Source organism: Mus pahari, chromosome 6 (genome assembly GCF_900095145.1).
Source record: "Mus pahari chromosome 6, PAHARI_EIJ_v1.1, whole genome shotgun sequence".
Classification (NCBI taxonomy): Eukaryota; Metazoa; Chordata; class Mammalia; order Rodentia; family Muridae; genus Mus; species Mus pahari.
In genome coordinates this window covers 50,911,169-50,935,170 of record NC_034595.1, presented here as the reverse complement: position 1 = coordinate 50,935,170, position 24,002 = coordinate 50,911,169, and the positions used below count along the sequence as shown (strand labels likewise).

The window sequence follows — 24,002 nt, the reverse complement described above, 5'->3', positions numbered from 1 at the left end:
TAAATAAAAGTATTTTTGTAACTTTAAAACAAAAGATACTTAAGATAACAGCAAGAGAGGGAAAGACCTACCACAGCCACTGACTGGAAGGTCACATTCCCACTGTGAAAATGGGGATCTTATCAACAGCAGTCTACATACTCAAGACAATGCCTTCCTGACTTGCAATGCCATTCTTTACTAAACAGAGAGCACAATCTTAAAGCTCACAGGGAAGCATCAAATACCCTGAACAGACAAAACAATCCTGAGCCAAAAGAGTACTTCCAACAAGGATGCAAACAGAACTGCTGGTGGGAGATGTAGCAAGACACCCACAGGAAATCAATATGGAGGCTCCCAGAAAATCTCAGACTAAACCTACCATTTGACCCATACTACTCCAATTTAACTTATTGTAGTGATATTTATCTATCAAATATATGTATAAATGTGTCCAATGACAAGAACAGATATATGTAGTATAAATACACTTCCAAACACACAAAGGAAAACTCTCTTTTAGCTGTAAAGAGCAAGGTTATGCTGTCTATTAGGAAGATAAGTATAATTAGAGATAATCATAAGTGAATTATCATCTCTTTTCTCTTAAGTGTAGTTCCTAGATTTTAATAAAAAGATATTATTAGTTTGTATGTGTATGAGAGGGAAAAGAACTTGGAGAGGCTCACACGGCAAAGGGCTTGTGTAGAGGTCACAGGCAAGCCTATGGGGTCAGTTCTCTCTTTCCAGCTTTACAAGGTGGACATTTACATACAATGCTGGTCATCAGACTTGTGTGGCAAATGCCTTTACATGATGAGCCATGCCAATACAGGCTCCCGGATTTAACACAGATACATAAGAACCTATATGTACATATGCCATACAAGTAGAAGTCAAACTGCTTAAGGTAACAAAAGGAACTAGAGAGAAATGGGAAGGAAAGGAGGATTTAGGCAGATTTCTTCAATGTATAGGATATTTTCATCAAAATATACTCATGTAACTAAACATATATGAAGAATAAACATAATTTTTAAACTAAAAACTAAACAAAACCATACATTTCTTTGGCAGAATATTTTCTTAACTATGACTAGAAAATACAAAGTATTTTTAGGGAGGATGTATCTTGGTATTTAAAAATAAAAATAGCTGAGCTTAGTGGCACACTCCTTCACTCCGAGGTGGAGCTCAGTAAGTTCAAGGCCAGCCTGGTCTACACAGTGAGTTCCAGAACAGCCAGAAGTATACAGTACCCCTGCCCATAAGCAAACAATCAAACAAACAAACAAACGGGAAATATGAACTTGCCTTCAACTTGACTCAGATCTAATGGCTTAATTGTTAGGTAAAGCACAGATCTCTGAGCTATGTGCATTTTGTACTGATGACTGACGACTTCACCATCTTCTTCTAAAAAGAAGCAGCCTTTTGACTGTGCACACTGCCAATCCTGAAACAAAGAGAAATGCTTTCAAACAGTAGTTATTAAATGTTCTAGCATACATACTGAGGAGAAACCAAGGGACAATCTAAAGGAAATGTCAAAGAGAACGAAGCTATTGCCGTCTGGGAGTGTACAGCCATAGGAGATAAAATACAGAAATGAATAAATCAATCATAATTGTCAGCAGTATACGAGTGCGCATGTGTGTGTGTGTGTGTGTCTATGGGGGGGGGGGAGATTATGGTGGCCAAGCTAAGAAACAGAATACACACAAAATTACTATACTCCCAGTTCCAAAAGCAGTGCCTAGTACAATGTAGTTGCTCAATAAATGTTTGTCTGATTGATGGAAGGCAGTGATATAAACTGAGCAGGTGACAAAAAAACAATTATCACTTAGTATTTTCTATTTTTAAAAAGATTTATTTTTATTTCTTAAATTTATGTGTATGAGTTTATGCCAACAAGGCCGGTGCCTGTGTAAACAAGAGGAGGGTGACAGACACCCTGGAGCAGGAGCTTGCAGTTGTGCGCAGCCTGATAGGATGCTGGGAACCAAACGTGGGTCCTCTTCAAGAGCAGTACGTGCTCTTAAGGGCTGAGCCATCTCTTCAGCTCTGATCACCATTACTCAGAGAATGACCAATGGCTTATACTGTAAGATCAAGAATTAACAAATAGGATCTCATAAAATTGCAGAGCGTCTGTAAGACAAAGGACACGGTCATTAAGATGAAAAGGCAACCAACAGACTGGGAAAAGATCTTTACCAATCCTACATTCGATAGAGGGCTAATATCCAATATATACAAAGAACTCAAGAAGTTAGACTCCAGAAAACCAAATAACCCTATTAAAAATGGGGTACAGAGCTAAACAAAGAATTCTCAACTGAGGAATACTAAATGGCTGAGAAGCACCTAGAAAAATGTTCAACATACTTAGTCATCAGGGAAATGCAAATCAAAACAACCCTGAGATTCCACCTCACACCAGTCAGAATGGCTAAGATCAAAAACTCAGGTGACAGCAGATGCTGGTGAAGATGTGGAGAAAGAGGGACATTCTTCCATTGCTGGTGGGATTGCAAACTGATACAACCACTCTGGAAACCAGTCTGGTGGTTGGTTCCTCAGAAAATTGGACAAAGTACAATTGGAGGATCCAGCTATACCACTTCTGGGCATTTACCCAGAAGATGCTCCAACATGTAATAAGGACACATGATCCACTATGTTCTAGCAGTCTTATTTATAATACCCAGAAACGGGAAAGAACCCAGACGTACAATGAAGAAGCAAGACTAAAATTTATTACTGACTGCTCCACCAGAGGTTCTGAGTTCAATTCCCAGCAACCACATGGTGGCTCACAACTATATGTAATGGGATCTGATGCCCTCTTCTGGTGCGTCTGAAGACAGCTACAGTGTACTCATATACATAAAATAAATAAATAAATCTTTAAAAACCATTATTTCCATGGAGAATAATTGTTCACTCTCTTCTCTTCTTTTTAGCTCCAGCTGACCTAGAAACTACTGTGTAGACCAGGCTGCCTTGAACTCACAGACACCTGCCTTTCTCGCTTCCCAACAACAGGACTTAAAGCATGTACCACCTCACCCAGCTTCTCAATCCTTCTTAAAGGCAAAACTGCCCAAGTGTTTATTTATATAACATTATTTTAAATATATCTATATATTTAAGACAAAAACTTAGGATAAAAAAATCCCTATAATTCTGTTATCATGTTATGATTATAAAATAATCTTTTCTAATACAAACCTTTATAGAAATCAAGCTTTATATTCTAAAAAATACCATTTTCTTTTGGTTTTTAAAATTTAATCTTACATCAAAAATATTTGCTCTTGAAAAATAAAGTGTTAAACATTCAGTTCATTTCCAATTTCTCATCAGCAAAGATAATCTTAACATGAATACTGCTTTAAGTTTTTCTCCTAAAAAAATAATTTCTCTAAAAAGAAATCCTAGAGAAAAAGTACAGTTTAGACCTACTAATATGCATTCCATATTATAACTCAGTGATGCTATTTTATGAGCAACAACAGTATGAAATATAATAATTTTATAATAAAACTTGATCAAACTATGTTATGAAAAAAATTGAGGATTGTGGAGAAAAATTTTCTAATCAAAGTATGGGTACACAAAACATAGTGTTATGATATTTTATGTATCAGATGTAACTGACAGAAAAAATGGAATTTTAATAACTTTTACATAAATTGGAATTTTGATTATACTTTCAGAGATTAATATTCTGCCATATGTTTATAATTTTTTGTTTTTTTTTTCATGTGAACTGCCTATTTATCTCCTAGTTTCATATTTATATTGTAGATGTGGCAGTTTCTTATATTTTAATAAATTATTTTATATATCAATTTCTTTGTAAGCACTGATGTATGTACTTGTTATTTTTTATTTTATGTTTGGTTATTTCTCAATTGATGTAAATCCCCCCTTTTTGTGTCAGCACCTCATTTTATAGCCAACACTGGCCTTATACTTGCAGCAATCCTCCTCATTCTCTTGAGTGCTGATATTATAGGCATGAACCACCACACCTGTCTAGTATTTTTTGTTTTTTACTTTCTTTTTTATTATTATTATTTTCATTATTTATTGGATATTTAAATTGTTTACATTTCAGTTTTGTCCCCCTTTCCAGTTTCCCCTCTGCAAGCCCTGTATCCCATCCCCTCTCCCTCCTGCCTCAATTCTGGGTTAAAATTTTTGAGATGGGTGGGTGGCCCCCATCCCTCAACCAGAGGCTGTACATATCCATTAGATATGGTCTCTACAGATTCTATCTCCCCAGTGTTGGGTATTTCGGCTGATGTCATCCCTGTTGGGCCCTGGGAACCTCTTGCTTCCCTGGCATCTGGGACTTTCTAGTGGTTACCCCCAGTCCCCCATTCCCCATTGCTACAAATCGCTATTCAATTTCCTGACCCTCTGTACTTCTTCCCTGAATCCTCCCACACCTGATCAGCTTTGATTACAGAATTAGCAGACTCAGTTCCATCAGGTGTTCCTCAGGAACACATGCTTTAAATTTACCTACCTACAGTGGTAAAGGACAATTCAAAATTACACAATACAGATTGACTGTCTCAGTCTAAAATCTTGGGGACCAGAAGTGTTCCAGACATTGCTTTTTTTTTTCTTCAGGTTTTAGAATATCTGTTTATACATAACATGATGTCCTTGAGATGAGATCCAAGTGTAAACATGAGGGTTACTGTTTCTTATGCGTGACTTACACATAGCCTAAGCATATAGCATACGCCTAATGCTGAGGTACAACCATCACATGAAGTCAGGTGTGGAGCTTAGTCTGTGTGGTAGCATGTTAGTGTTTGCAGTTTGGGGGTAGGGTTGGAGAATTTTAAATTTTGTGGTTTTACATCAAGGGTGTCAGATCATTTTAAAGATAGAGAACTGAAAAGGCAATCTAGGAGATCCTTTTTTTAGTAGAAGAAGGATAGGAGAAGCCTGAAAAACAGCATGGTAAGTATGGTGTCACAGTTCTCAATGACGTCAGAAGCCTTTCTCTTCAGTAGCATTAGTTTTATTCCGAGTTCTGCTCTATTTTGCATTTAGATATATGCCATAACTACTGGGCATGGTGGCTTTGCTATAATCCTAACACTTGGCAGAAACAGGAGGATGTAGCACCTTTGAGGCCACTCTGGAGTAGAGTTCCAGGATAGTCAGGGCCGCACAGTGAGATCCTCCCTCAAAATTAAAGACACCAACAAAAGCACTAACATGATTTCCTAAAGTGAGCTGCAAAGCAAGTCTCAAGCTTATATTATAATCAATCATCTATAACATAAAGAATACTCAGTGAATGATACAGTGCTGGACCATTATCATTCTGAATTACTCCAATACTTAAGGACTAGAACAAACTTAAGTGTTTTGCTTTTTTTAATTTAAAAAGTGAAGCTGTTAGAAGTTAGCCACATTTTTTTTATATTTGCATCATAATCATGTGTGTAGCAGCACTCCATATTTTGGGGGTCGGCTCCCTTCTTCTACTGGATGACCTGGAGATTAAACTCAAGTTGTCAAACTTTTACCTGCTGAGCCTTTTCAGCACCCTAAAGGAACTTTTCTTTTTGAATGCACTGTGTTTAGTATATTAGAAATTAGTATGACGTGTGTCATTGGGGAAATTAATGAAAGAAGCTGTCTGTGGCGGACAGCTCCTCTGCAGGCAGCGCCGTGGGCTGCTGGATGACTGTTAAAAGCTTGCTGCTGAGAAGGCTAACATCTTTATCAGAGACCTTTCCCAAGTTCCAGGTCTAGAAAAATAGCTACAATAGAAAAGAATTTGTAAGTTTCAAAAAGAAGCTGGAAGATTGCCAAGCTCCATACAGAGGTAGAAACAACATGGGAAGCTATGCAAAAGTAAGGCAAGTGCCACATGATTGACACCAAGTGAACACTGGTGAAGTCATACTGTTCTGACAGCACACAACGTCACAAGAAAATCTTGAGCATTACCATTTAAGAAAAAACACTTGGTTTCTTAAGATCTACCAAACTTATTACACACATAATGCTTATTCAACTTGAAATTTTATTTAAAACAGGATTTTTCACTCACACAAAGAGTTTTTTGTTTGTTTGTTTGTTTGTTTGTTTGATTGATTGGTTGGTTGGTTGGTTGGATGGTTTGGGTTTTTATTTTATTTTATTGGTTATGAAGTCAGACACATTAAGAATTAAAAGTTAAAAAAACTGAAAAATTGTCTGAGTTGTTCAAATAAATCAATTTGAATGGAATGTAGACCAAGTTGATAGTCTGAGGTTTTATGAGAAGATAGAAGTACACTGAATTTTATAATGTTTTTATAATAATAGAAGAGGAAATTCCATGTGTGACATATATTTTTTCATAAATAAAACAGCTTGTAATTCTTAGAGTGGGCATGAGGTGGTGCTAGATTCTACCAATTCAAGAGTTTTCCTATAAATGCAAACAACTGTTATTTCACTGTGGTTCACAGATTTTACTTATTTCATTCATAAGAAATGGGGCAATACTAAAGACACAAACTACAGATTTTAAATTAGAAAATAGTGATCAAAACAACCCTACCAATTAAGTTACATCTTTCTGGGTCACTCTGGTAAACCCTGTTCTCACGTGTGACTTTGCATTACCAGCTATCCAGGCGAGCAGGAGTTAGGAAGTGGGTGTGCACAGAGGAGAGTGTGGCCAGGACACCCATGGCACATTTTTATTGGAAGGTATTTGCTTTCATTGTATTGAAAAAGTAGATAAAAAATTGTCAACCTTTTTGTTATTAAAGGATACTTAAAAAAAATAAAAGATGATTTATAAAAGAAAACTAATATGGGTTTATCTTTTAATTGACAGGTTAAACTGCTTAACATTTTGAAAAAGAAACATAACTGGTGCTTTAACCAAAATTAAGACTAACCACTTTCAATTTGTTTGCTATATTTGTATATATGATTATGTGACATAGTTATACTGTTTTATAGAGAACTTGTGTATATATTTCACATGCATACAGCTTATAGACATATAACATGTTGTAAATACATACCATATATGTATACTATACATGTGGTGTATGATATGTATATACGTGTATGTGTGTGTGTGTGTGTAATGTACCTATCATATAAAATACATTTCTAAGATATATAATTAGGCAATTAGGAGTATGAATACAGGCAGAGTTATATCTCTGGGGATACAACTGCTGACTTTTGGCCTACTCTAATTTTAGTTGTGACTGGCTTTATAGCAAGGAAGTTAAAGCTATTTGTCTCTCAAGAGAAAATTCTTGACATTTCTTGAACATTACAGACCATAACTAGAGAGAATTCAGGATTAAAAAGAGAAGGATAATACAGTGTTGAAGTATTACCAATAGAAGTCATGCATGTACAGCCTCTGTAAAGTGCTTATTTTCCTCCTGTAATTCAAATCATTTATAAATGTATGGATATATGATTTACAATCTGGCTGCTCAGCATGGTGCCTATAGTTAGGTACTCAAGAGGCTAAAAGAAAATAATTCTTACTTTTGATGACTAGATGCAAAATATAAGTGGACTCTTATATACATATACATATGTGTGTGTGTGTGTATAAAATCACATATATGTGTACGTATATGTATAAAATCACTCTCTATAGCCCGCAGATTAATCCTGGGATGGTCTTTAGACCCTCCTGGTCCTAGTATACTCAAGCGCTACCACAGGACAAGCTGGATCAGATAATTCTATCAGCCTCTCAGGTAGGTCTTTCTCCTATCCCCTTCACAATCCAATACAAAAATAGCTTTCCTTCATAGACTTTCACCATCTCATTTCCATAAAAAGAATTGTAGTCATGTCTTAGTTCTGTAATACTTTCTGTATTTAAGAGACTATGTCCCTAGTACTGTGATAAATGCTTTGAAAAAGATTTACATCTTTTAAAATACATAAAATAAAATTAATCCCAAGTCACAGTTAAGGAAAATCACACTCAAAAAAAGAGGTTGTTAAATTTATCCCATTTACATGATCATTAGGGAATAGCTAGGATTTACTCTCATGCCTGTTTATTCTGAGTTTTTTATCAAATCTAAGAAGACTCTTTTTTGCAAAGTATACAATCAATAAATATTTATTATAACAATTGTTATAACAATAATACTATGCCATACTACCTTGGCATATGACAGCTTATAATCAGAAATTTTGTTAATTCAAGATCCATATTTTACACTAAGCAAAATAATTGACACAAATTACTTGATTGAAATTATTAGGTGGTGCTGCACACCTTTAATCCTAGCACTCAGGAGGCAGAGGCAGACAGATCTCTTGAGTTCGAGGTCAGCCTGATTTACAGAGTAAGTTATTAGGCAACCAAGGCTGTCTGGAAAAACTACAAAAAAAAAAAAGAAAGAAAAAAAAAAAAGGAAAGAAAAAAAAGAAAGAATTATTGTTTGGACTGAATAAAACAAAATGTATTTATATGGTTAATTATTTATATCTCTACATGATGACTAAAATATACTTTAGAATTAGGTAAATCATAATTAATCAAGCTAATATTTTAATATTTAACTTAATTATAAAATACAAAACGGTTCTATTGGGGAAAACTAATATTGTTGGAACACGTAACCTGTGTGAGCATACCGGACAGGCACACCAAAGTGCTTAGGGTGTGCAGGTTCCTAAACAGTCAGAGGGAAATTCCTTAGAGATGATGTTTTAAAATTTTAATATAGAACAAATGTCACCATCTAGCAATTTAAAGATATAAGGGACTTCAGAGTTCAATAACAAATACAGAGTTGTTATTTGAAACAAGAATGCAGCTCTGGAGAACAATCAGTTCAGTTCTCTAGCAGCAGTTATAGTGTGTGGTCATAACCATTTCCCCCCTTCACACAGGTCTCCAGGTGCACATTCTTAATGTATCCTAGCACTTTCCAGTTAATGTTTTATATTTCTGTAGCTATTATTTTCTGCTGAAAGAAAACTAGTAAAAGTTGAGTCTAGAAAGGGAAAACAAAGGAAGAAGATCAATATTAACACTCTACAAATATTGACTTAGCAAAGTGACTTTGTGGTCTTTCTCTCACAGGAATTGATATTGAATCAATGATTTATTTAAGAAGCACCTATGGAAAGTATTTGTCAAACAAAAAAATTTTACTTGCTAAGGTTCATAGTTAATTAATCTATTTATCAAGTTCAAAAACTCAAGAGTCACTATTTTTAAAGTAAAGACCTTATATATAAAATAATATTCTTGCTCATTATTTTTACTTTAAAATATCACAACCAGGGTCAGCAAGATAGCTCAGCAGACAAAGATGTCTACAGACAAAACACATAACCCAAATTCATCCTGGATATTACATGGTGGAGGGTAAGAGATACTACCACAAGCTGTCCTCTGACCTCCACATATGCACCATGGCGTGCCCATGCTGCTCCTGCCCTCCCCATGGATGGATGGATGGATGGATGGATGGATGGGTGGATGGATGGATGGATGGATAGATAGATAGATAGATAGATGGATGAGTGGATAGATAGATAGATAGATAGATAGATAGATAGATAGATAGATAGATAGACTGATGGATGGGTGGATAGATAGATAAAATTTAAAATATTACAAATAGAAATTCTGTATTCTATAGAAAAAACTCAAATTAGTTCACAAACTCCATTGATTCCCAGTAGACACTCAATAATTGTTAATAATCTTTTTTTTAAGATTTATGTATTTATTTATTTTATTTATTATATGTGTGTACACTGTAGCTGTCTTCAGACATTCCAGGAGAGGGCATCGGATTTTTGTTATGGATGGTTGTGAGCCACCATGTGGTTGCTGGGATTTGAACTCAGGACCTTTGGAAGAGCAGTCGGTGCTCTTAACTGCTAAGCCATCTCACCAGCCCAAATTGTTAATAATCTTAAAGTCAAAAACTTTTCAGAAAGTTGAATTTGTTCATTTAAAGTACTATACCTTTAAGTTTGGCTCAGTTAACGTTGAGTCTCGGTTACTGTTAGCGCTCATGGTCATTGTGAAGGAAACAGATGTTTTGAACTTTCTAGTTGTTGACAGTAAGGCATGGCTTGTGTCACCTGTAAAGAGTAACCGTTGTTTGGAGATCAGAAGCAGTGTATTTCTAAACATGTGTCACACTGTCTATGCATCAGTGTCACTCTCTGTTCTTCCTATTCAAATGCAATCAGAGGTTTCATACTGACCAGGCTTTAATGGGCCTTAATTTATGTGCTACTAATATAAGATTCTTTATTTCAATATGTCACCTTTTAGTCTGAAATTTTAGTTTTAATAAAATATAATGAGCCTAGCCAAGTAAAATTCCATAATAAAAATTTTACTCTAGTAGATTTTTACTGCTAGGAAAGTCTAGAAATGGTGACTAATTCTTGGATTCTCAGTGACCTTATTGTTGATAACCTGAGATGAAAGGACAATTTTGTTTGAATTATGATCCACCATTTCTGATTAGGAAATTATTAGTATTGAGAGTAAATACCTTTGCTTGAGCTTGTTTCTTGGTCATTTTTTCTTATGACCCTAGGTGATGGTTTTGGTGCTGGTGATGGACCCCTTTCAAGGGACCCTTCCATGTGGCTTCCAAACTGTTGACGCCTCAGTTTACTGTCGGCCTCCAGTCTTTCTAGTGTAGTCTTGAGACACTGCTCACTGGTTGTCATGTATAATTTACAAAACTAAAGGAAATAGAAAAAGTCAGCTGGTGGAAAAAATGCTCAGTCCTATATTTGGGAGGCGAGGGAGGCAAATACACATTAGTAGGCAAGGAGAAGGCTCGTGCTGAAACACATTTCTTACTTTACTTGGTGCTCATATTATTTTCCTGAACCAGACTGCCCAGCCCCAAGGGACCTAGTGAAACGTAGCCATCAATCAGTGAGGTCACACTCTGAGTCAAAACGAATGGTACACCAGGAGAGGTGATTTTTTTTTTTTTTTACAAGACACATAGACTTGCATTTGTTCTAAATAATTTTTATGAGTGTTCCACCATAGAAAAGGTTCATTTCTGAAGGGAGTCTCTATGCTTGTTTGTATACCTGTGTGTGCATGTATATGCATTTTAACTTGGTCGTACAGGCAGAGTGGCCCTTATTCAAAACGCTGGGACCAAGAGCACTTTGAATGACTCATGATTTTAGAGCTTTTGCAGACATACAGGAGGGTCTCTTGAGGACTCTGAGTCTACTTAACAAAATCACTTATGTTTCATGTGCTACTTATCCAAATAGCCCAGAGGGAGCTTTGTCACTATTTTTAGGAGGTTTCACATGTGCTCCAACATGGTGTTTGGTGTCAGATTTTGGAGCATTTCATATTTTGCTAGTTCAGATTTGGGATGTTGCCCTACATTATTTTTTATATCATCAGATCATAAATGTGGCACTCAAGAGGATAAACTGAAAGTATAAGGGGTATATAGCACACATCTGTGCCCTTGCCAATATTAAAGTAACAGTCATATAGAAACTGGAGTTGATCTTCATGAATGTTTAGCATGTGTGTTTAGCATGTATGAAGCCTGGAGTTGAATACAACAGTAACAAGCTGCATGTTGGATGAGGTCTAATTGTTTCACAGTGTATGCATAGGTCAAAAGCACCTTTGCATACACTATAAATACATATCATTTTCCCAGTTATACCTTAGCAGCATTGAAAAAAATTAAAAGTAATTCCCTATAGAGCATGCAAGTTCATATCGATATGTACTTATTTACCTTAACATAGTCAAACTTTCCATTAGCATTTATATCAGCCAAATTTAGGACAGCATTCACTTCTTCCTGAGTCATCTTCTCACCTCTCTAAAATTAAAATAAGATTTATTTTAAGCTGGACGGTAGTGGCGCACGCCTTTAATCCCAGCACTTGGGAGGCAGAGACAGGTGGATTTCTGAGTTCGAGGCCAGCCTGGTCTACACAGAGAAACACTGTCTCGAAAAACAAAAACAAAAACAAACAAAAAAATTAAAACAAGTAAGTAATGCTTTGTTATTCACAGTGATTGTATTATTCAATAATTCACATATTCATAAAACTATTTTTTCATTTATGATAGTTCCACTATGACGACCTTACTGACCTGAAATTTATTATAAAGACCAGGCTGACCTGGAACTCACAGAGATCTGCCAGTCTCTTTCTCCCAAGTGTTGGGATTAAAGGCATGGCTTAGGTTCTCAGTTGGAAATACACTTTAATGTCTTCTACAAATAAGTTTGAATATCTGGCTTCATTGTAAGTCAGAATGAGAATTATATTAAGCAATAATGAGATTATATTAAATAAAATTTCACAAAATTTTGCGAAAATATCCTTAATTTCCATTTTAAAATTTATATTACAGACTCTGTAATAATGGATATTGAAGTAAAATAATAACATCTTCTAAAAGTATTCAAAAAATAAAATATGGTGAGCTTGGTGCACACCTTTAATCCTAGCATAGGAAGGCAGAGGCAGGGGGATCTCTGAGTTCGAGGCCAGCCTGGTCTACAAAGCCAGTTCCAAGACAGCCAGGGCTACACAGAGTAACCTGTCATAAAAATACAAACAAAACAACAAAAAAACAGAAACAAAATTATTTCTAATCATATTTATACTTATTTTTCTTTACTAATCCATAAAGAACTCATTATGGATTTTCCAAGTTCTGAGCAGTAAAAAATTGCATAGGCATAAAGGAGACTGGAACATAGGCTCAACATTTTACTTTCTCTTTCATTTACAAAGCACTTTTAAAGGAGGATTGCAAATGCTTTATAAACACTGCATGCCACTTACTGCACTTGTTGAGAGAATGCTTACTTTAATGTGGATTTGAGTAGCCAAAGCTTGACTCCAGTTGCTTTACAAATATACACAGCATAAGTCTCCCAGGTCTTACCTTTGTTAGATATTTATGAAGGTCAGAGTGTAGAATAGCGCCATCATCATTTACATCTAATTTTTTAAATGATTTTAGCAATTCTGCTTTTGAAGTAGGTTTTTCCTTGCTTAAAATTATACAAAAATCATCAAAATTTAGTTTGGCAGTTTGAGGAGTCCAATACTTATTAATGGTCTTTTGGGATGGATTTCTTCCTGCATGCTGAAGAGCTGCCCAATTTAAAAAAAGGTGTAAGTTACTGTAACATTTGGAGTTGATATTTGAGTATTCTTTTTTTTCAATACCTATATATTATTAAGCAAGTCCAATATATGTTAGTACATCACCATTGGTGTTGATTATAAAGTTAATTCAATGTATGCTTCATTTTCTAAAGAAATATATATATGCCTACCAGCTAAAGAGACCTGTCAAAGATCAGCTTTGGCACCACAGGGTAAACTGAGTCAGGCAGCAAGGTGTGGCATCAACAACTGAGGTCAGTGCTTATAGCAGCTGACCAGGGTCGGCAATCAATGGAGGCTGCTGACTACTGCAATCAGTGATTAGAGAGAAAAGGGGTAGGGACAGAAAAAGAGAGGGGGGGGGAGGGAGGGAGGGAGGGAGGGAGGGAGGAAGGGAGGGAGAGAGAGAGAGAGAGAGAGAAAGAATGAATTAAAGCAGGCAGGCTCCAGTGTTGTTTGTTTCTTTTGTTTCTCTTAATCCTTTTTATACCCCTTAAGACAAAGTTTTTCTACTTAGGAAAAAATTTTCCTCATAGCTACAAGTTACACATTTTCTAAAAACAATCACCACAAAAGCATATTTTTCAAAATCAGATTAAAATCATTACATGAGGGGAAAATCAGATTAAAATCATTACATGAGAGTAAATTACAACAGGATTACAGATTAAGTGTTCCCTTTGTGAAATTTATATCTTACTAAACAATTCTCAACTATCTCTCAACAAGCTCACTGTAACCCCAAAGCAATAATTCTTTTGCCATAGATTAACAAAGTTTAAGCAGACCAAGTCTATAGTAGCAAATTTCTCTCTGTTCTTGTTTGACAATAATCTGTATTTACTAAGGAACAGAGTATTGTCTTATGCCTTATTTTTAAAGTCTTGATCAGCTAGGGCTAGTGAGATGGCATAGCAGATGAAGGGACTTGTCACCAAGCTGAAAACCTTAGTTCTCCCTCTAGGATCCACACAGTGGAAAGAACCAACTCCCACAAATTGTTCTCTGACCGCTATAAGCTTTGGCATGTACATATATGCACAAAGAAGCACCACACATGCACACACACACAAACATACTTAATAATCGTAGCAATTTTAGGAAGCATCCTGTAATTATGACTGTTAGAAATCAAGGAAAGCTGCTAACCCTTGGAAAAACTATCACAGAGACACAACCATCATATGGATTTCATTTCTACCTGTATCTTTATATCTGTAAGAGTTACAACCTCGGAAAGAATCTGTGTATTTATATATGTCACACAACACTAAACACAATTATAGATACCTTGTTCAGTTAAATACGAGAGATGTAATGATTTGTGAATGAACTTCTACATATTACTTTTATAACTGTCTATAATGAACTAATGAGTTTCTAAACCACCATAAGGGAAAAATCATTAAATTTGTAAAGCTATATGTGTTTTGAATTTTTACCAACTTTTCTTATAAAACATTTCTATTTTGGGTAGGAATATATATGTGCATCATAAATTAACACTAAAATGATTATCTGAATTTTAATCTAATACAGTTTAGGAAATACAAGGCAATTCAGAGACATACCCATAAAGTAATAGAAACTAGATCAACATCATAAATACAAACCTTTGAGTCAATTATTGGGCACTCATTGTATCCAAGAATATATAGGGTGACTTTGTTTTCTAGAGAAACAAACATTTTTGGGTCCAAAGTTCTGAGATATAACTACATATTCTATATCTTTTAAAATATATTGCATCTTATGTATTTATTATTACAGCTATTATCGCTGTATTATTATTATTATTATTATTATTATTATTATTATTATTATTATTATTATATGTGTATCTATACATGCATGCCACAACAGAAAGATGGAGTTCAGATGACAACTTGTTATTGGCTCTATTCTTTCCCCATGTGGGTTCCTGGGACTGAACTCAAGTTCTCAAACTTTGTGGCAAGCACCTCTACCTATTGAGCCATTTCTCTGGCCCACGTAAAGGCTACGTGTTAAGTGTAATATTGCTACTTATAGTGATGACTTCTGTTTGAAAAACAAATAGACACTTTCCCATCCTCCAGTTTGTGTCAATGCACTGCACTTAGATGACTAAAACACACCAGAATGGAAACTAGAGTCACAGCAACAGATTCGATCTTTTAATATCATTTATTGTGCTTGTGGGGTGTGTGCACATATGTGCGTGTAATTTGTTTTCTCCCTCCACCCTGTAGGATCCAGGGATGCAACCCCAGTTGTCAAGTTTGACAGTGGGCATGGTCCCGTGAACAGCAGTTTTCATTGCAGTACCTACTATTACCTATCTACTTATAAGACCTTTACGGAAATGGATAGTGTCTTAGTCAGGGTTTCTATTCCTGCACAAACCATCATGACCAAGAAGCAGTTGGGGAGGAAAGGATTTATTCAGCTTACACTTCCATACTGCTGTTCATCACCAAAGAAGTCAGGACTGGAACTCAAGCAGGTAAGGAAGCAGGAGCTGATGCAGAGGTCATGGAGGGATGTTACTTACTGCCTTGCTTCCCCTGACTTGCTCAGCCTGCTCTCTTATAGAACCAAGATTACCAGCCCAGAGATGGCACCACCCACAAGGGGACCTCCCCCCTTGATCACTAATTGAGAAAATGCCTTACAGCTGGATCTCGTGGAGGCATTTCCCCAACTGGAGCTCCTTTCTCTGTGATAACTCCAGCCTGTGTCAAGTTGACACAAAACTAGGCAATACAGATAGCATTGCAATTTTTTTTCACATTTTAGACACAGACAAAAATCCTTGATTATTATGCTGCCTCAATACCTCCTGCTTAGAACATCCACCTCTACTATAGCCCAGGCTGGCCTCAAACTTAAGATAATCCTCCTGTTTCAGCTTCCTGAGGGCTGCTGGGATGATGAGCTGCACTAATTACTAATTACTACAGATACCACCAAAGAGTCTTCGGATGCATTTGTTTTCTGAAATGCTGAGGATTGGACTTCAGGCCTGTGCAAATGCTGCTACCACTAAGCATGATCACCAGTTTTAAAAACTATATTTTTGAAAATAATTGTCTCAAAATAAAGCTAATTATGCCAAAATATGTACTAAGAAGTAGTTATCTCTACATCTGAGAAGTTTTTACTAACTATAGATGTTTAAAGACTGACATCTATATATTGATCTTTTGTTTACGGTTTACTTAAGCTTTTCCATGTATCTGTAATGCATTGTGCTACTGTGTCTGACTCTGAATGGAAATGTCAGACCATATATGTTATGGGCTAAGGGCAGAAGTATACAGGAAAAGGAGCAGTAAGAAAGACATGTCCTAATGCACATCACTCCTTTGTAAACCCTGTCTTTAGCCCAACAGTTCAACAAAGAACATTCTACCTTAAACCAAAACCACATGTAGCACTGGAGATGCTATAACTGTGTGTTTTCTACCCAGATAATTTCACAGGACCAGCAGTATGTTATTAACACATATTAATTGGTTAACAACTCAAGTACTATGTCAAAGCAAGCTATGCTAAAAGTTTTCAACTTAACAAATTTAATGTCTATTTTCAAAAGAAAAAAAAGCTCAGGTATTTTAGCAATAGCAGCAAATTGGAGTTTTAATTAACTGGATTTCTGCCTATACTACTTAATATATGCCAACTAAATACAAATATTTAAAATTCAAGATGAAAGTTTGCTAATTTTAAAATTTTATAAGTCAAAGTAAAATTATGCACATTTTTAAAATTGCTTACACCATGCACATTTGTTTTTAAACTATTTAATAAATGTCTTTTACTTAGATAGCAATATATGTTAATCTTGTCAATTTTTAATCATTCCTCCAAATTAATTTTCTCAGAAGGATCATATGCATAAAAACTTAAGACATTTCTACAGAAACATGGCAGAATTTTACTTTAAGGAAATTACTTCTAAAAAAAAGCAAAGAACTGCATTTCCTCTGCTCATGTTAGCCTTGATAAAACTGTCAAGGGTCATCCGCATTCCCTGCTATCATCATTTACCGCTTGCTTCTGCCCTTAGCTCAGAATTAATAGCAGCATTCAGACCTCCAAGTCATCTGACAGCCTTGTAAGGCCCAAACTCAGTGATCTGGGGGACTTTTGCAACCAGAAAAATTTTTAAATATGATAATGGGTAGAGTAAGAAATGAAACTTCCCAACTCTTAATTCTCTTCTGAAATTTCATTCATCTCTAGCTATTCTTTTACAGTCATTAGATTCAAAGTTTAGCATATTCATTAGCTTTTCTTTAATGTAGGTCAAAATTCAGACTAGTGGGTGCTGGAGAAGTGGCTCAATGGTTGAGTACTGGCTCCCTTTTCAGAGGACTTGGGTTCAATTCCCAGTACCTACATGGCAGCTCACAACTGTCTGTAACTCCAAGGGATATGCATATTATTCATGCGGGGAAAATACTGAACAAAGCAAAAGAAATAAATATTTTTTAAAATAGTCTTCATAAAATTCAGACTAGTAAGACAAATGACAGCAATGTTTTTATTTTATTATTATAAATATAAACCACCACACCAACAAATATACAGCAACAAGCCACAGGTCTGCCTGCATTCCCAGGGGCCTGCTGGCACCAGGGATAGCTACCTCCAAGCCCTTGCCTGCTAGGTCCCCTCAGGACACACCCAAAAGCAGTGAACTATGCCTACCTGGTATCCCCCCCACTTCCATTTTCCAGCCCACAGCTCGGCAGGCATTCTCTGAGGCCTGCTGTCCCCACGGACAATGAATTTAGACCCCCTTACCACCCCAATCCCCTACCTGCCAGGTGCCCCTGGGGCATGCTCAGCAGCAGTGAGCTGCACCCTGTCCCCTGTACTTCATTTTTCAGCCCACAACTCTGCCTGCATTCCTAGAAACCTGCCAGCACCAGCAACAACCAGATGGCTAAAGGCCAACATAAGAACAGAGTCAACAAGAGCCAGGGCAATATGGCACCACCAGAGCCCAGTTGTCATATTACAGCAAGCCCTGGATATAGTAACACAACTGAAGCACCAGAAAATGACCTTAAATCCAATTTTATGACAATGATAGAGGCCTTTAAAGAGAAAAATGAATAAATCCCTTAAAGAAATACAGTAGAAAAATACAACCAAACAGTTGTAAAAATGCATTTTATTTTTATGTTTTTAATGAATAAAATTGTTCAAGACCTGAAAATGGAAATAGAATCAATGAAGAAAACACAAACTGAGGGAATCCCAGAGCTGGATTACCTAGGTAAGAAAACAGTAACAACCCAGGCATCAACAGCAGAATGTGATAGATGGAAGAGAGAATCTCAGGCGCAAAAGATACCACAGATGAAATTGATAGATTGGCCAAAGGAAATGTTATATGTAAACAGTTTCTGACACAAAATATCCAGGATATCTGGGACACTTTTGAAAAGACCAAACCAAAAAAATAGTAGGAATATAATAAGAGATTTCCAGTTTGAAGGCCCAGAAAATATTTTCTACAAAATCATACAAGAAAATTTCCCTAACCTAAAGAAAGAGATGCCTATAAACGTACAAGAAACTTACAGAACACCAAAAAGTTTGGACCAAGAAAGAAAATCCTCTGCCACATAATAATCAAAACACTAAATATACAGAACAAAGAATATTAAAAGTTGCAAGAAAAAAAGGCCAAGTAACATATAAAGTTAGATCTATCGCAACTACACCTTACTTCTCAACAGAGACTCTAAAAGCCAAAAGGGTCTGGCAGTGGCTTGCGATCTCTAAGGGACCATAGACGACAGCCCAGACTATTACACCTAACAAAACTTCCAATCACCATCAATGAAGAAAGGAAGATATTCCATGACAAAACTAAAATTAACTATCCACAAATCCTGCCCTACAGAAGTTATTAGGAAACATCCAACTGAAGGAGGTTAACTACATCCAAGAAAACAGGAAATACTTTCATACCAGCAAATCCAAAAGAAGGGAAGCACACACACACTACCACCAACATCAAAATAACAAGAATTAGCAGTCATTTGTCTTTAATATCTCTCAATATCAATAGACTCAATTCCCCAATAAAAAGACACAAACTATCAGAATGGACGCGAAAATGGGATCCATCATTATGCTGCATAAACACAAACACACACACCTCAACATCAAAGACAGACATCACCTTACAGTAAAGGGTTAGAAAAGATTTCCAAGCAAACAGACCCAAGAAGAACGCTTGAATAGCCATTCTAATAACTAATAAAATAGGCTTCCAACCAAAATTAATGGAGAAGGACACTTCATAATAATCAAGGGAAAGTTCACCAAGATGATGTCTCAATTCTAAATATCTATGCTGCAAATGCAAGGGCACCCACATTCATAAAAGAAACATAACTAAAGCTGAAGTCACACACTGAACCACACACATTAATAGTAGGAGACTTCAACCCTGTGCTTTCACCAATGGATAGGTCATCCAGACAGAAACTAAATAATGTGAAATAATAGAATTAACAGATGTTATGATTTAAATGGACCTAACAGATATCGATAGAACATTTTACCCAAACACCAAAAAATACACCTTCTCCAAATTGACAATATACTGGGCCACAAAAGATGCCCCACCATGCCACAGGGGCACATGTTCTACTATGTTCATAGCAGCCTTATTTGTGATAGCCAGAAGCTGGAATAACCCAGATGTCCCATGAGAGAAGAATGGATACAGAAAATGTGGTTCATTTACACAATGGAATACTACTCAGCTATTAAGAACAAGGACATCCTGAGTTTTGCAGGCAAATGGATGGAACTAGAAAATATCATCCTGAGTGAGGTAACTCAGACCCAAAAGGACATGCATGGTATGAACTCACTAATATGTGGATATTAGCCAAAAAGTACAGAATACCCAGAATACAATTAACAGAATTCAAGATGGTTTACAAGCTGAACGGCCCAAGAGAGGATGCCTCACTTCCACTTGGGAGGGAGAAGAAAGCAATCACAGGAGTGGGGAGGGAGGGAGGGAAGTGGGAGGGGAAGGGGGGGGAAGAGGGGAACATGATCAGGTATTCAGTGGGGAAACAGGACTGAAGTCCTGAGGGTCATCAGAAAGAATGGAAACAGGCAACCTCAGGAGGTAGGAGGTGGGGGGACCCTCTAGAATGCACCAGAGACCTGGAAAGTGAGAGACTCTCAGGACTCAAAGGAGGGACCTTAGATGAAATACCCTACAGTGGGGAGAGGGAACTTGTAGAGTCCACCTCCAGTAGAAAGACAGGGCATCAAGTGGAGGGATGGGACTGCCATCCCACAGTTAAAAACTCTGACCCAGAATTGTTCCTGTCTGAAAGAACTGCAAGGACAAAAATGGAGAAGAGCCTGAGGAAAAGGAGGACCAGTGACAGGCCCAAAGTGGGATCCAGTTCAAGGGGAGCCCCCAAGGCCTGACACTATTACTGAGGCTATGATGTGCTCACAAAAAGGGGTCTCTCACGACTGCCCTCTGAAAGACCCAAACAAGCAGCTGAAAGAGTCAGATGCAGATATTTACACCCAACCAATGGACAGAAGCTGCTGACCCCTGTGGTTGAATTAGGGAAAAGCTGGAAGAAGCTGAGAAGAAGGACGACCCTATAAGAAGACTAGCAGACTCAACGAACCTGGATCCTCAAGATCTCTCAGATACTAAGCCACCAACCAGGCAGCATACACCAGCAGATATGAGGCCTCAACACATATACAGCAGAGGACTGCCGGGTCTGGACACAATCAGAGAAGATGCACCTAAGACTAGAGGCCCCAGGGAGTGGGGAGATCTGGTGGGGTGGGAGTGGGGGGTATGGGGACATCCTCATGGAGACAGGGGAGCAGGAGGTATGTGGAACAGTCAGAATTTGGACTGGGATGGGGATAAAGTCTGGACTATTAAAAAAAAAAAGATTAAATTTTAAAAAAATTTATAAAGAGAGAAAAAAGTCTTGGAAAGATAAGGGAATACAAGGCACATACCTAAACACAATAAAAGCAATATGCAGCAAGCCAATAGTCAACATCAAATTAAATGGAGAGAAACTTGAAGCAATTCCACTAAAGTCAGGAACAAAACATGGCTGTCCACTCCCTCCATATCCATTCAATACAGTACTTGAAGTTTTAGCTAGAGCAGTAAGACAACAAAGGAGATCAAGGGGAATACAAGTTGAAAAGAAAGAAGTCAACAGTATCGCTATTCATAGATGATTGAAAGTATACATAAGTAACCCCAAAAATTCTACCAGTGAACTCCTACAATGGATAAACACCTTCAGTAAAGTGACTAGATACAAAATTAAATAAAAAAAAAAATCAGTAGCCTTCCTTTAAACAAATGGTAAACAGGCTGAGAAAGTAATTAAGGCAGCAACATCCCTCACGACAGCCACAAATAATATAAAATATCTTGGTGTAACTCTAACCAAGCAAGTGAAAGACCTGTATGACAAGAGCTTTATATCTTGTCATAGAAAAAAGAAATTGAAGATAACAGAAGATGGAAATGTCTCCGATGCTCACAGATCAGGATTAACACAGTAAAATAGCCATACTACCAAAAACAATCTACAGAGTCAACATGATTCCCATCAAAATTCCAACACAATTCTTTTTTTTTTTTTCAAGATTTATTTATTTACTTATCTTATGTATGTGAGTACACTGTTGCTGTCTTAAGACACTCCAGAAGAGGACATCAAATTCCATTGCAGATGGTTGTGANCTACCATGTGTTTGCTGGGAATTGAACTTAAGACCTCTGTAAGAGCAGTCAGTGCTCTTAACCACTGAGTCATCTCTCCAGCTCCCAACACAATTCTTTACAGACTTTGAAAGAACAATGCTCAACTTTATATAGAAAAACAAAAAATCCAGGATAGCTAAAACAATCCTGTCCAATAAAGAACTTCTGGAGGTATTAGCATCCCTGATTTCAAGCTCTACCACAGAGGAAAAGTAATAAATAATTTTATGGTATTGGTACAGAAACAGACAAGTTAATCAATGGAATTGAATTGAAGGACCAGAAGAAATAGACACGCCTAAGGACTCTTGATTTTTGACAAAGCCAAAATTATACAGTAGGAAAAAGAAAATATCTTCAACAAATGGTGCTGGTCTAACTGAATGTCTGCATGTAAAAGAATGCAAATAGATCTGTATCTATCATCCTGCACAAAACTCAGGTCTCAGTGGATCAAAGACCTCGACGTAAACCTGGATACACTAATCCTGACAGAAGAGAAGTCGGGAATAGCCTTTGAAGGCACTGGCACAGGAAATTCCCTTTATAAAACACCAATAGCTCAGGCACTAAGCTCAACAATTAATAAACAGGACCTCGGGAAACTGAAAAGAGCTTCTGTAGGGGAAAAACTGTCAAAAGGACAAAAAAGCAGCCTATAAATGCGCAAAGGTTTTCACCAAGTCTATGTCTGACAAAGGGCTGATATCCAAAATATATCAAGGACTCAAGAAACTAGGCATTGATGAACCAAATAACACAATTAGAAAATGGGGTACAGCTATAAGCAGAATTTTCAAATAAGCAATCTTTAATGGCCACGAAATATTTAAAAGAAATGTTCAACATCCTTATTCATCAAAGAAATGCAAATCAAAACAACTTTGAGATTCCAGCACGTGCTGAAGAGGATGTGGAGCAAGGGGAACACTCCTCCTTTGCTGGTGGGAGTGAAAACTTGTACAACCACTTTGGAAATCAATTTGGCAATTTCTCAGAAAACTGGAAATAGATCTACCTCAAGACCTAGCTATACCATTCCTGGGAATATACCCAAAAGAAGCTCCATCATACCACAAGGACACCTTCACAACTATGTTTATAGAGGCTTTATTCATAATAGCCAGAAACTGGAAACAACCTAGATGTCCCTCAACTGAAGAATGGATAAAGAGAATGTGGTACATTTACACAGTGGAGTATTATTCAGCCATTAAAAACAATGACATCATGAAATTTGCAGGCTAATGGACCTAGAAAAGATCATCCTGAGTGAGATAACCCAAACATGGTATGGACTCACATTTAAGTGAATATTAGTCATAAAGTACAGGATAATCATACTACAAACCACAGACCCAAAGAAGCTAAGGAACAAGGAGAGCCTAAGGGTGCAAGCTTGAATCTCACTGTGAAAGGGAAACAGATTAGACACTGGTGGTGGTGAAAGGAGGGAACTGGATGGGGGAGGAGATGGGGATGGAAACAGAAGGGATGAGGTGGGGGGAAGACAGGAGAGAGTATTAGGACAGACAACTGCACTGGGAGAGGCATCTCTGGGATGAGCTAGAAACCTAGGACAATGGAAACTCCCAGGAATCTGTGAGGGCAACCCTAGCTAAGACTCCTAGCAATGGGGTATATATGGAGATGAAATCATGATCATCTCCAGTACCCAGACAAGAATTCCAATGAAGGATAATACACCAACCCAGCCACAAAACCTTAAACCCACAATTTGTCCTGCCTACCGGATGTGCAGGGGTAGGTGATGAAGCAGAATTTGAGGGAAGAGTCAACCAAGCAACTGGCCCAGCTTGAGACTCATGCCACGAGAGGGAGCCCACCTCTGACACTATTGATGATATTCTGCTATACTTGCAGACAGGAGCCTAGCATTAACATCGTCAGAGGGGCTTCACCCAGCAACTGTTGGAAGCTGATACAGAGACCTACAGCCCAACACTGAATGGAGCTTGGAGAATCCTGTGAAGAGGGATGAAGGATTGAGGGAGACAGAGGGGTCAAAGACACCACAAGAAAACCT

At 37.1% G+C, this 24,002-nt stretch overlaps 1 protein-coding gene across 2 annotated transcripts in view; it reads right to left on the bottom strand.

Annotated features, from left to right (window-relative positions):
• Efcab7 (EF-hand calcium binding domain 7) overlaps positions 1-24,002 on the bottom strand; it is a 52,234-nt gene that overhangs the window by 25,524 nt on the left and 2,708 nt on the right. For both annotated transcript variants that reach the window (XM_029539918.1, XM_021200448.1), the window contains exons 3-7: positions 12,941-13,152; positions 11,772-11,858; positions 10,533-10,728; positions 9,992-10,110; positions 1,297-1,438 (exon numbers count right to left, since the gene is read on the bottom strand). In XM_029539918.1, the coding sequence (XP_029395778.1) occupies positions 1,297-1,438; positions 9,992-10,110; positions 10,533-10,728; positions 11,772-11,858; positions 12,941-13,152 (756 nt within the window). The remainder of the gene's footprint in view (positions 1-1,296; positions 1,439-9,991; positions 10,111-10,532; positions 10,729-11,771; positions 11,859-12,940; positions 13,153-24,002) is intronic.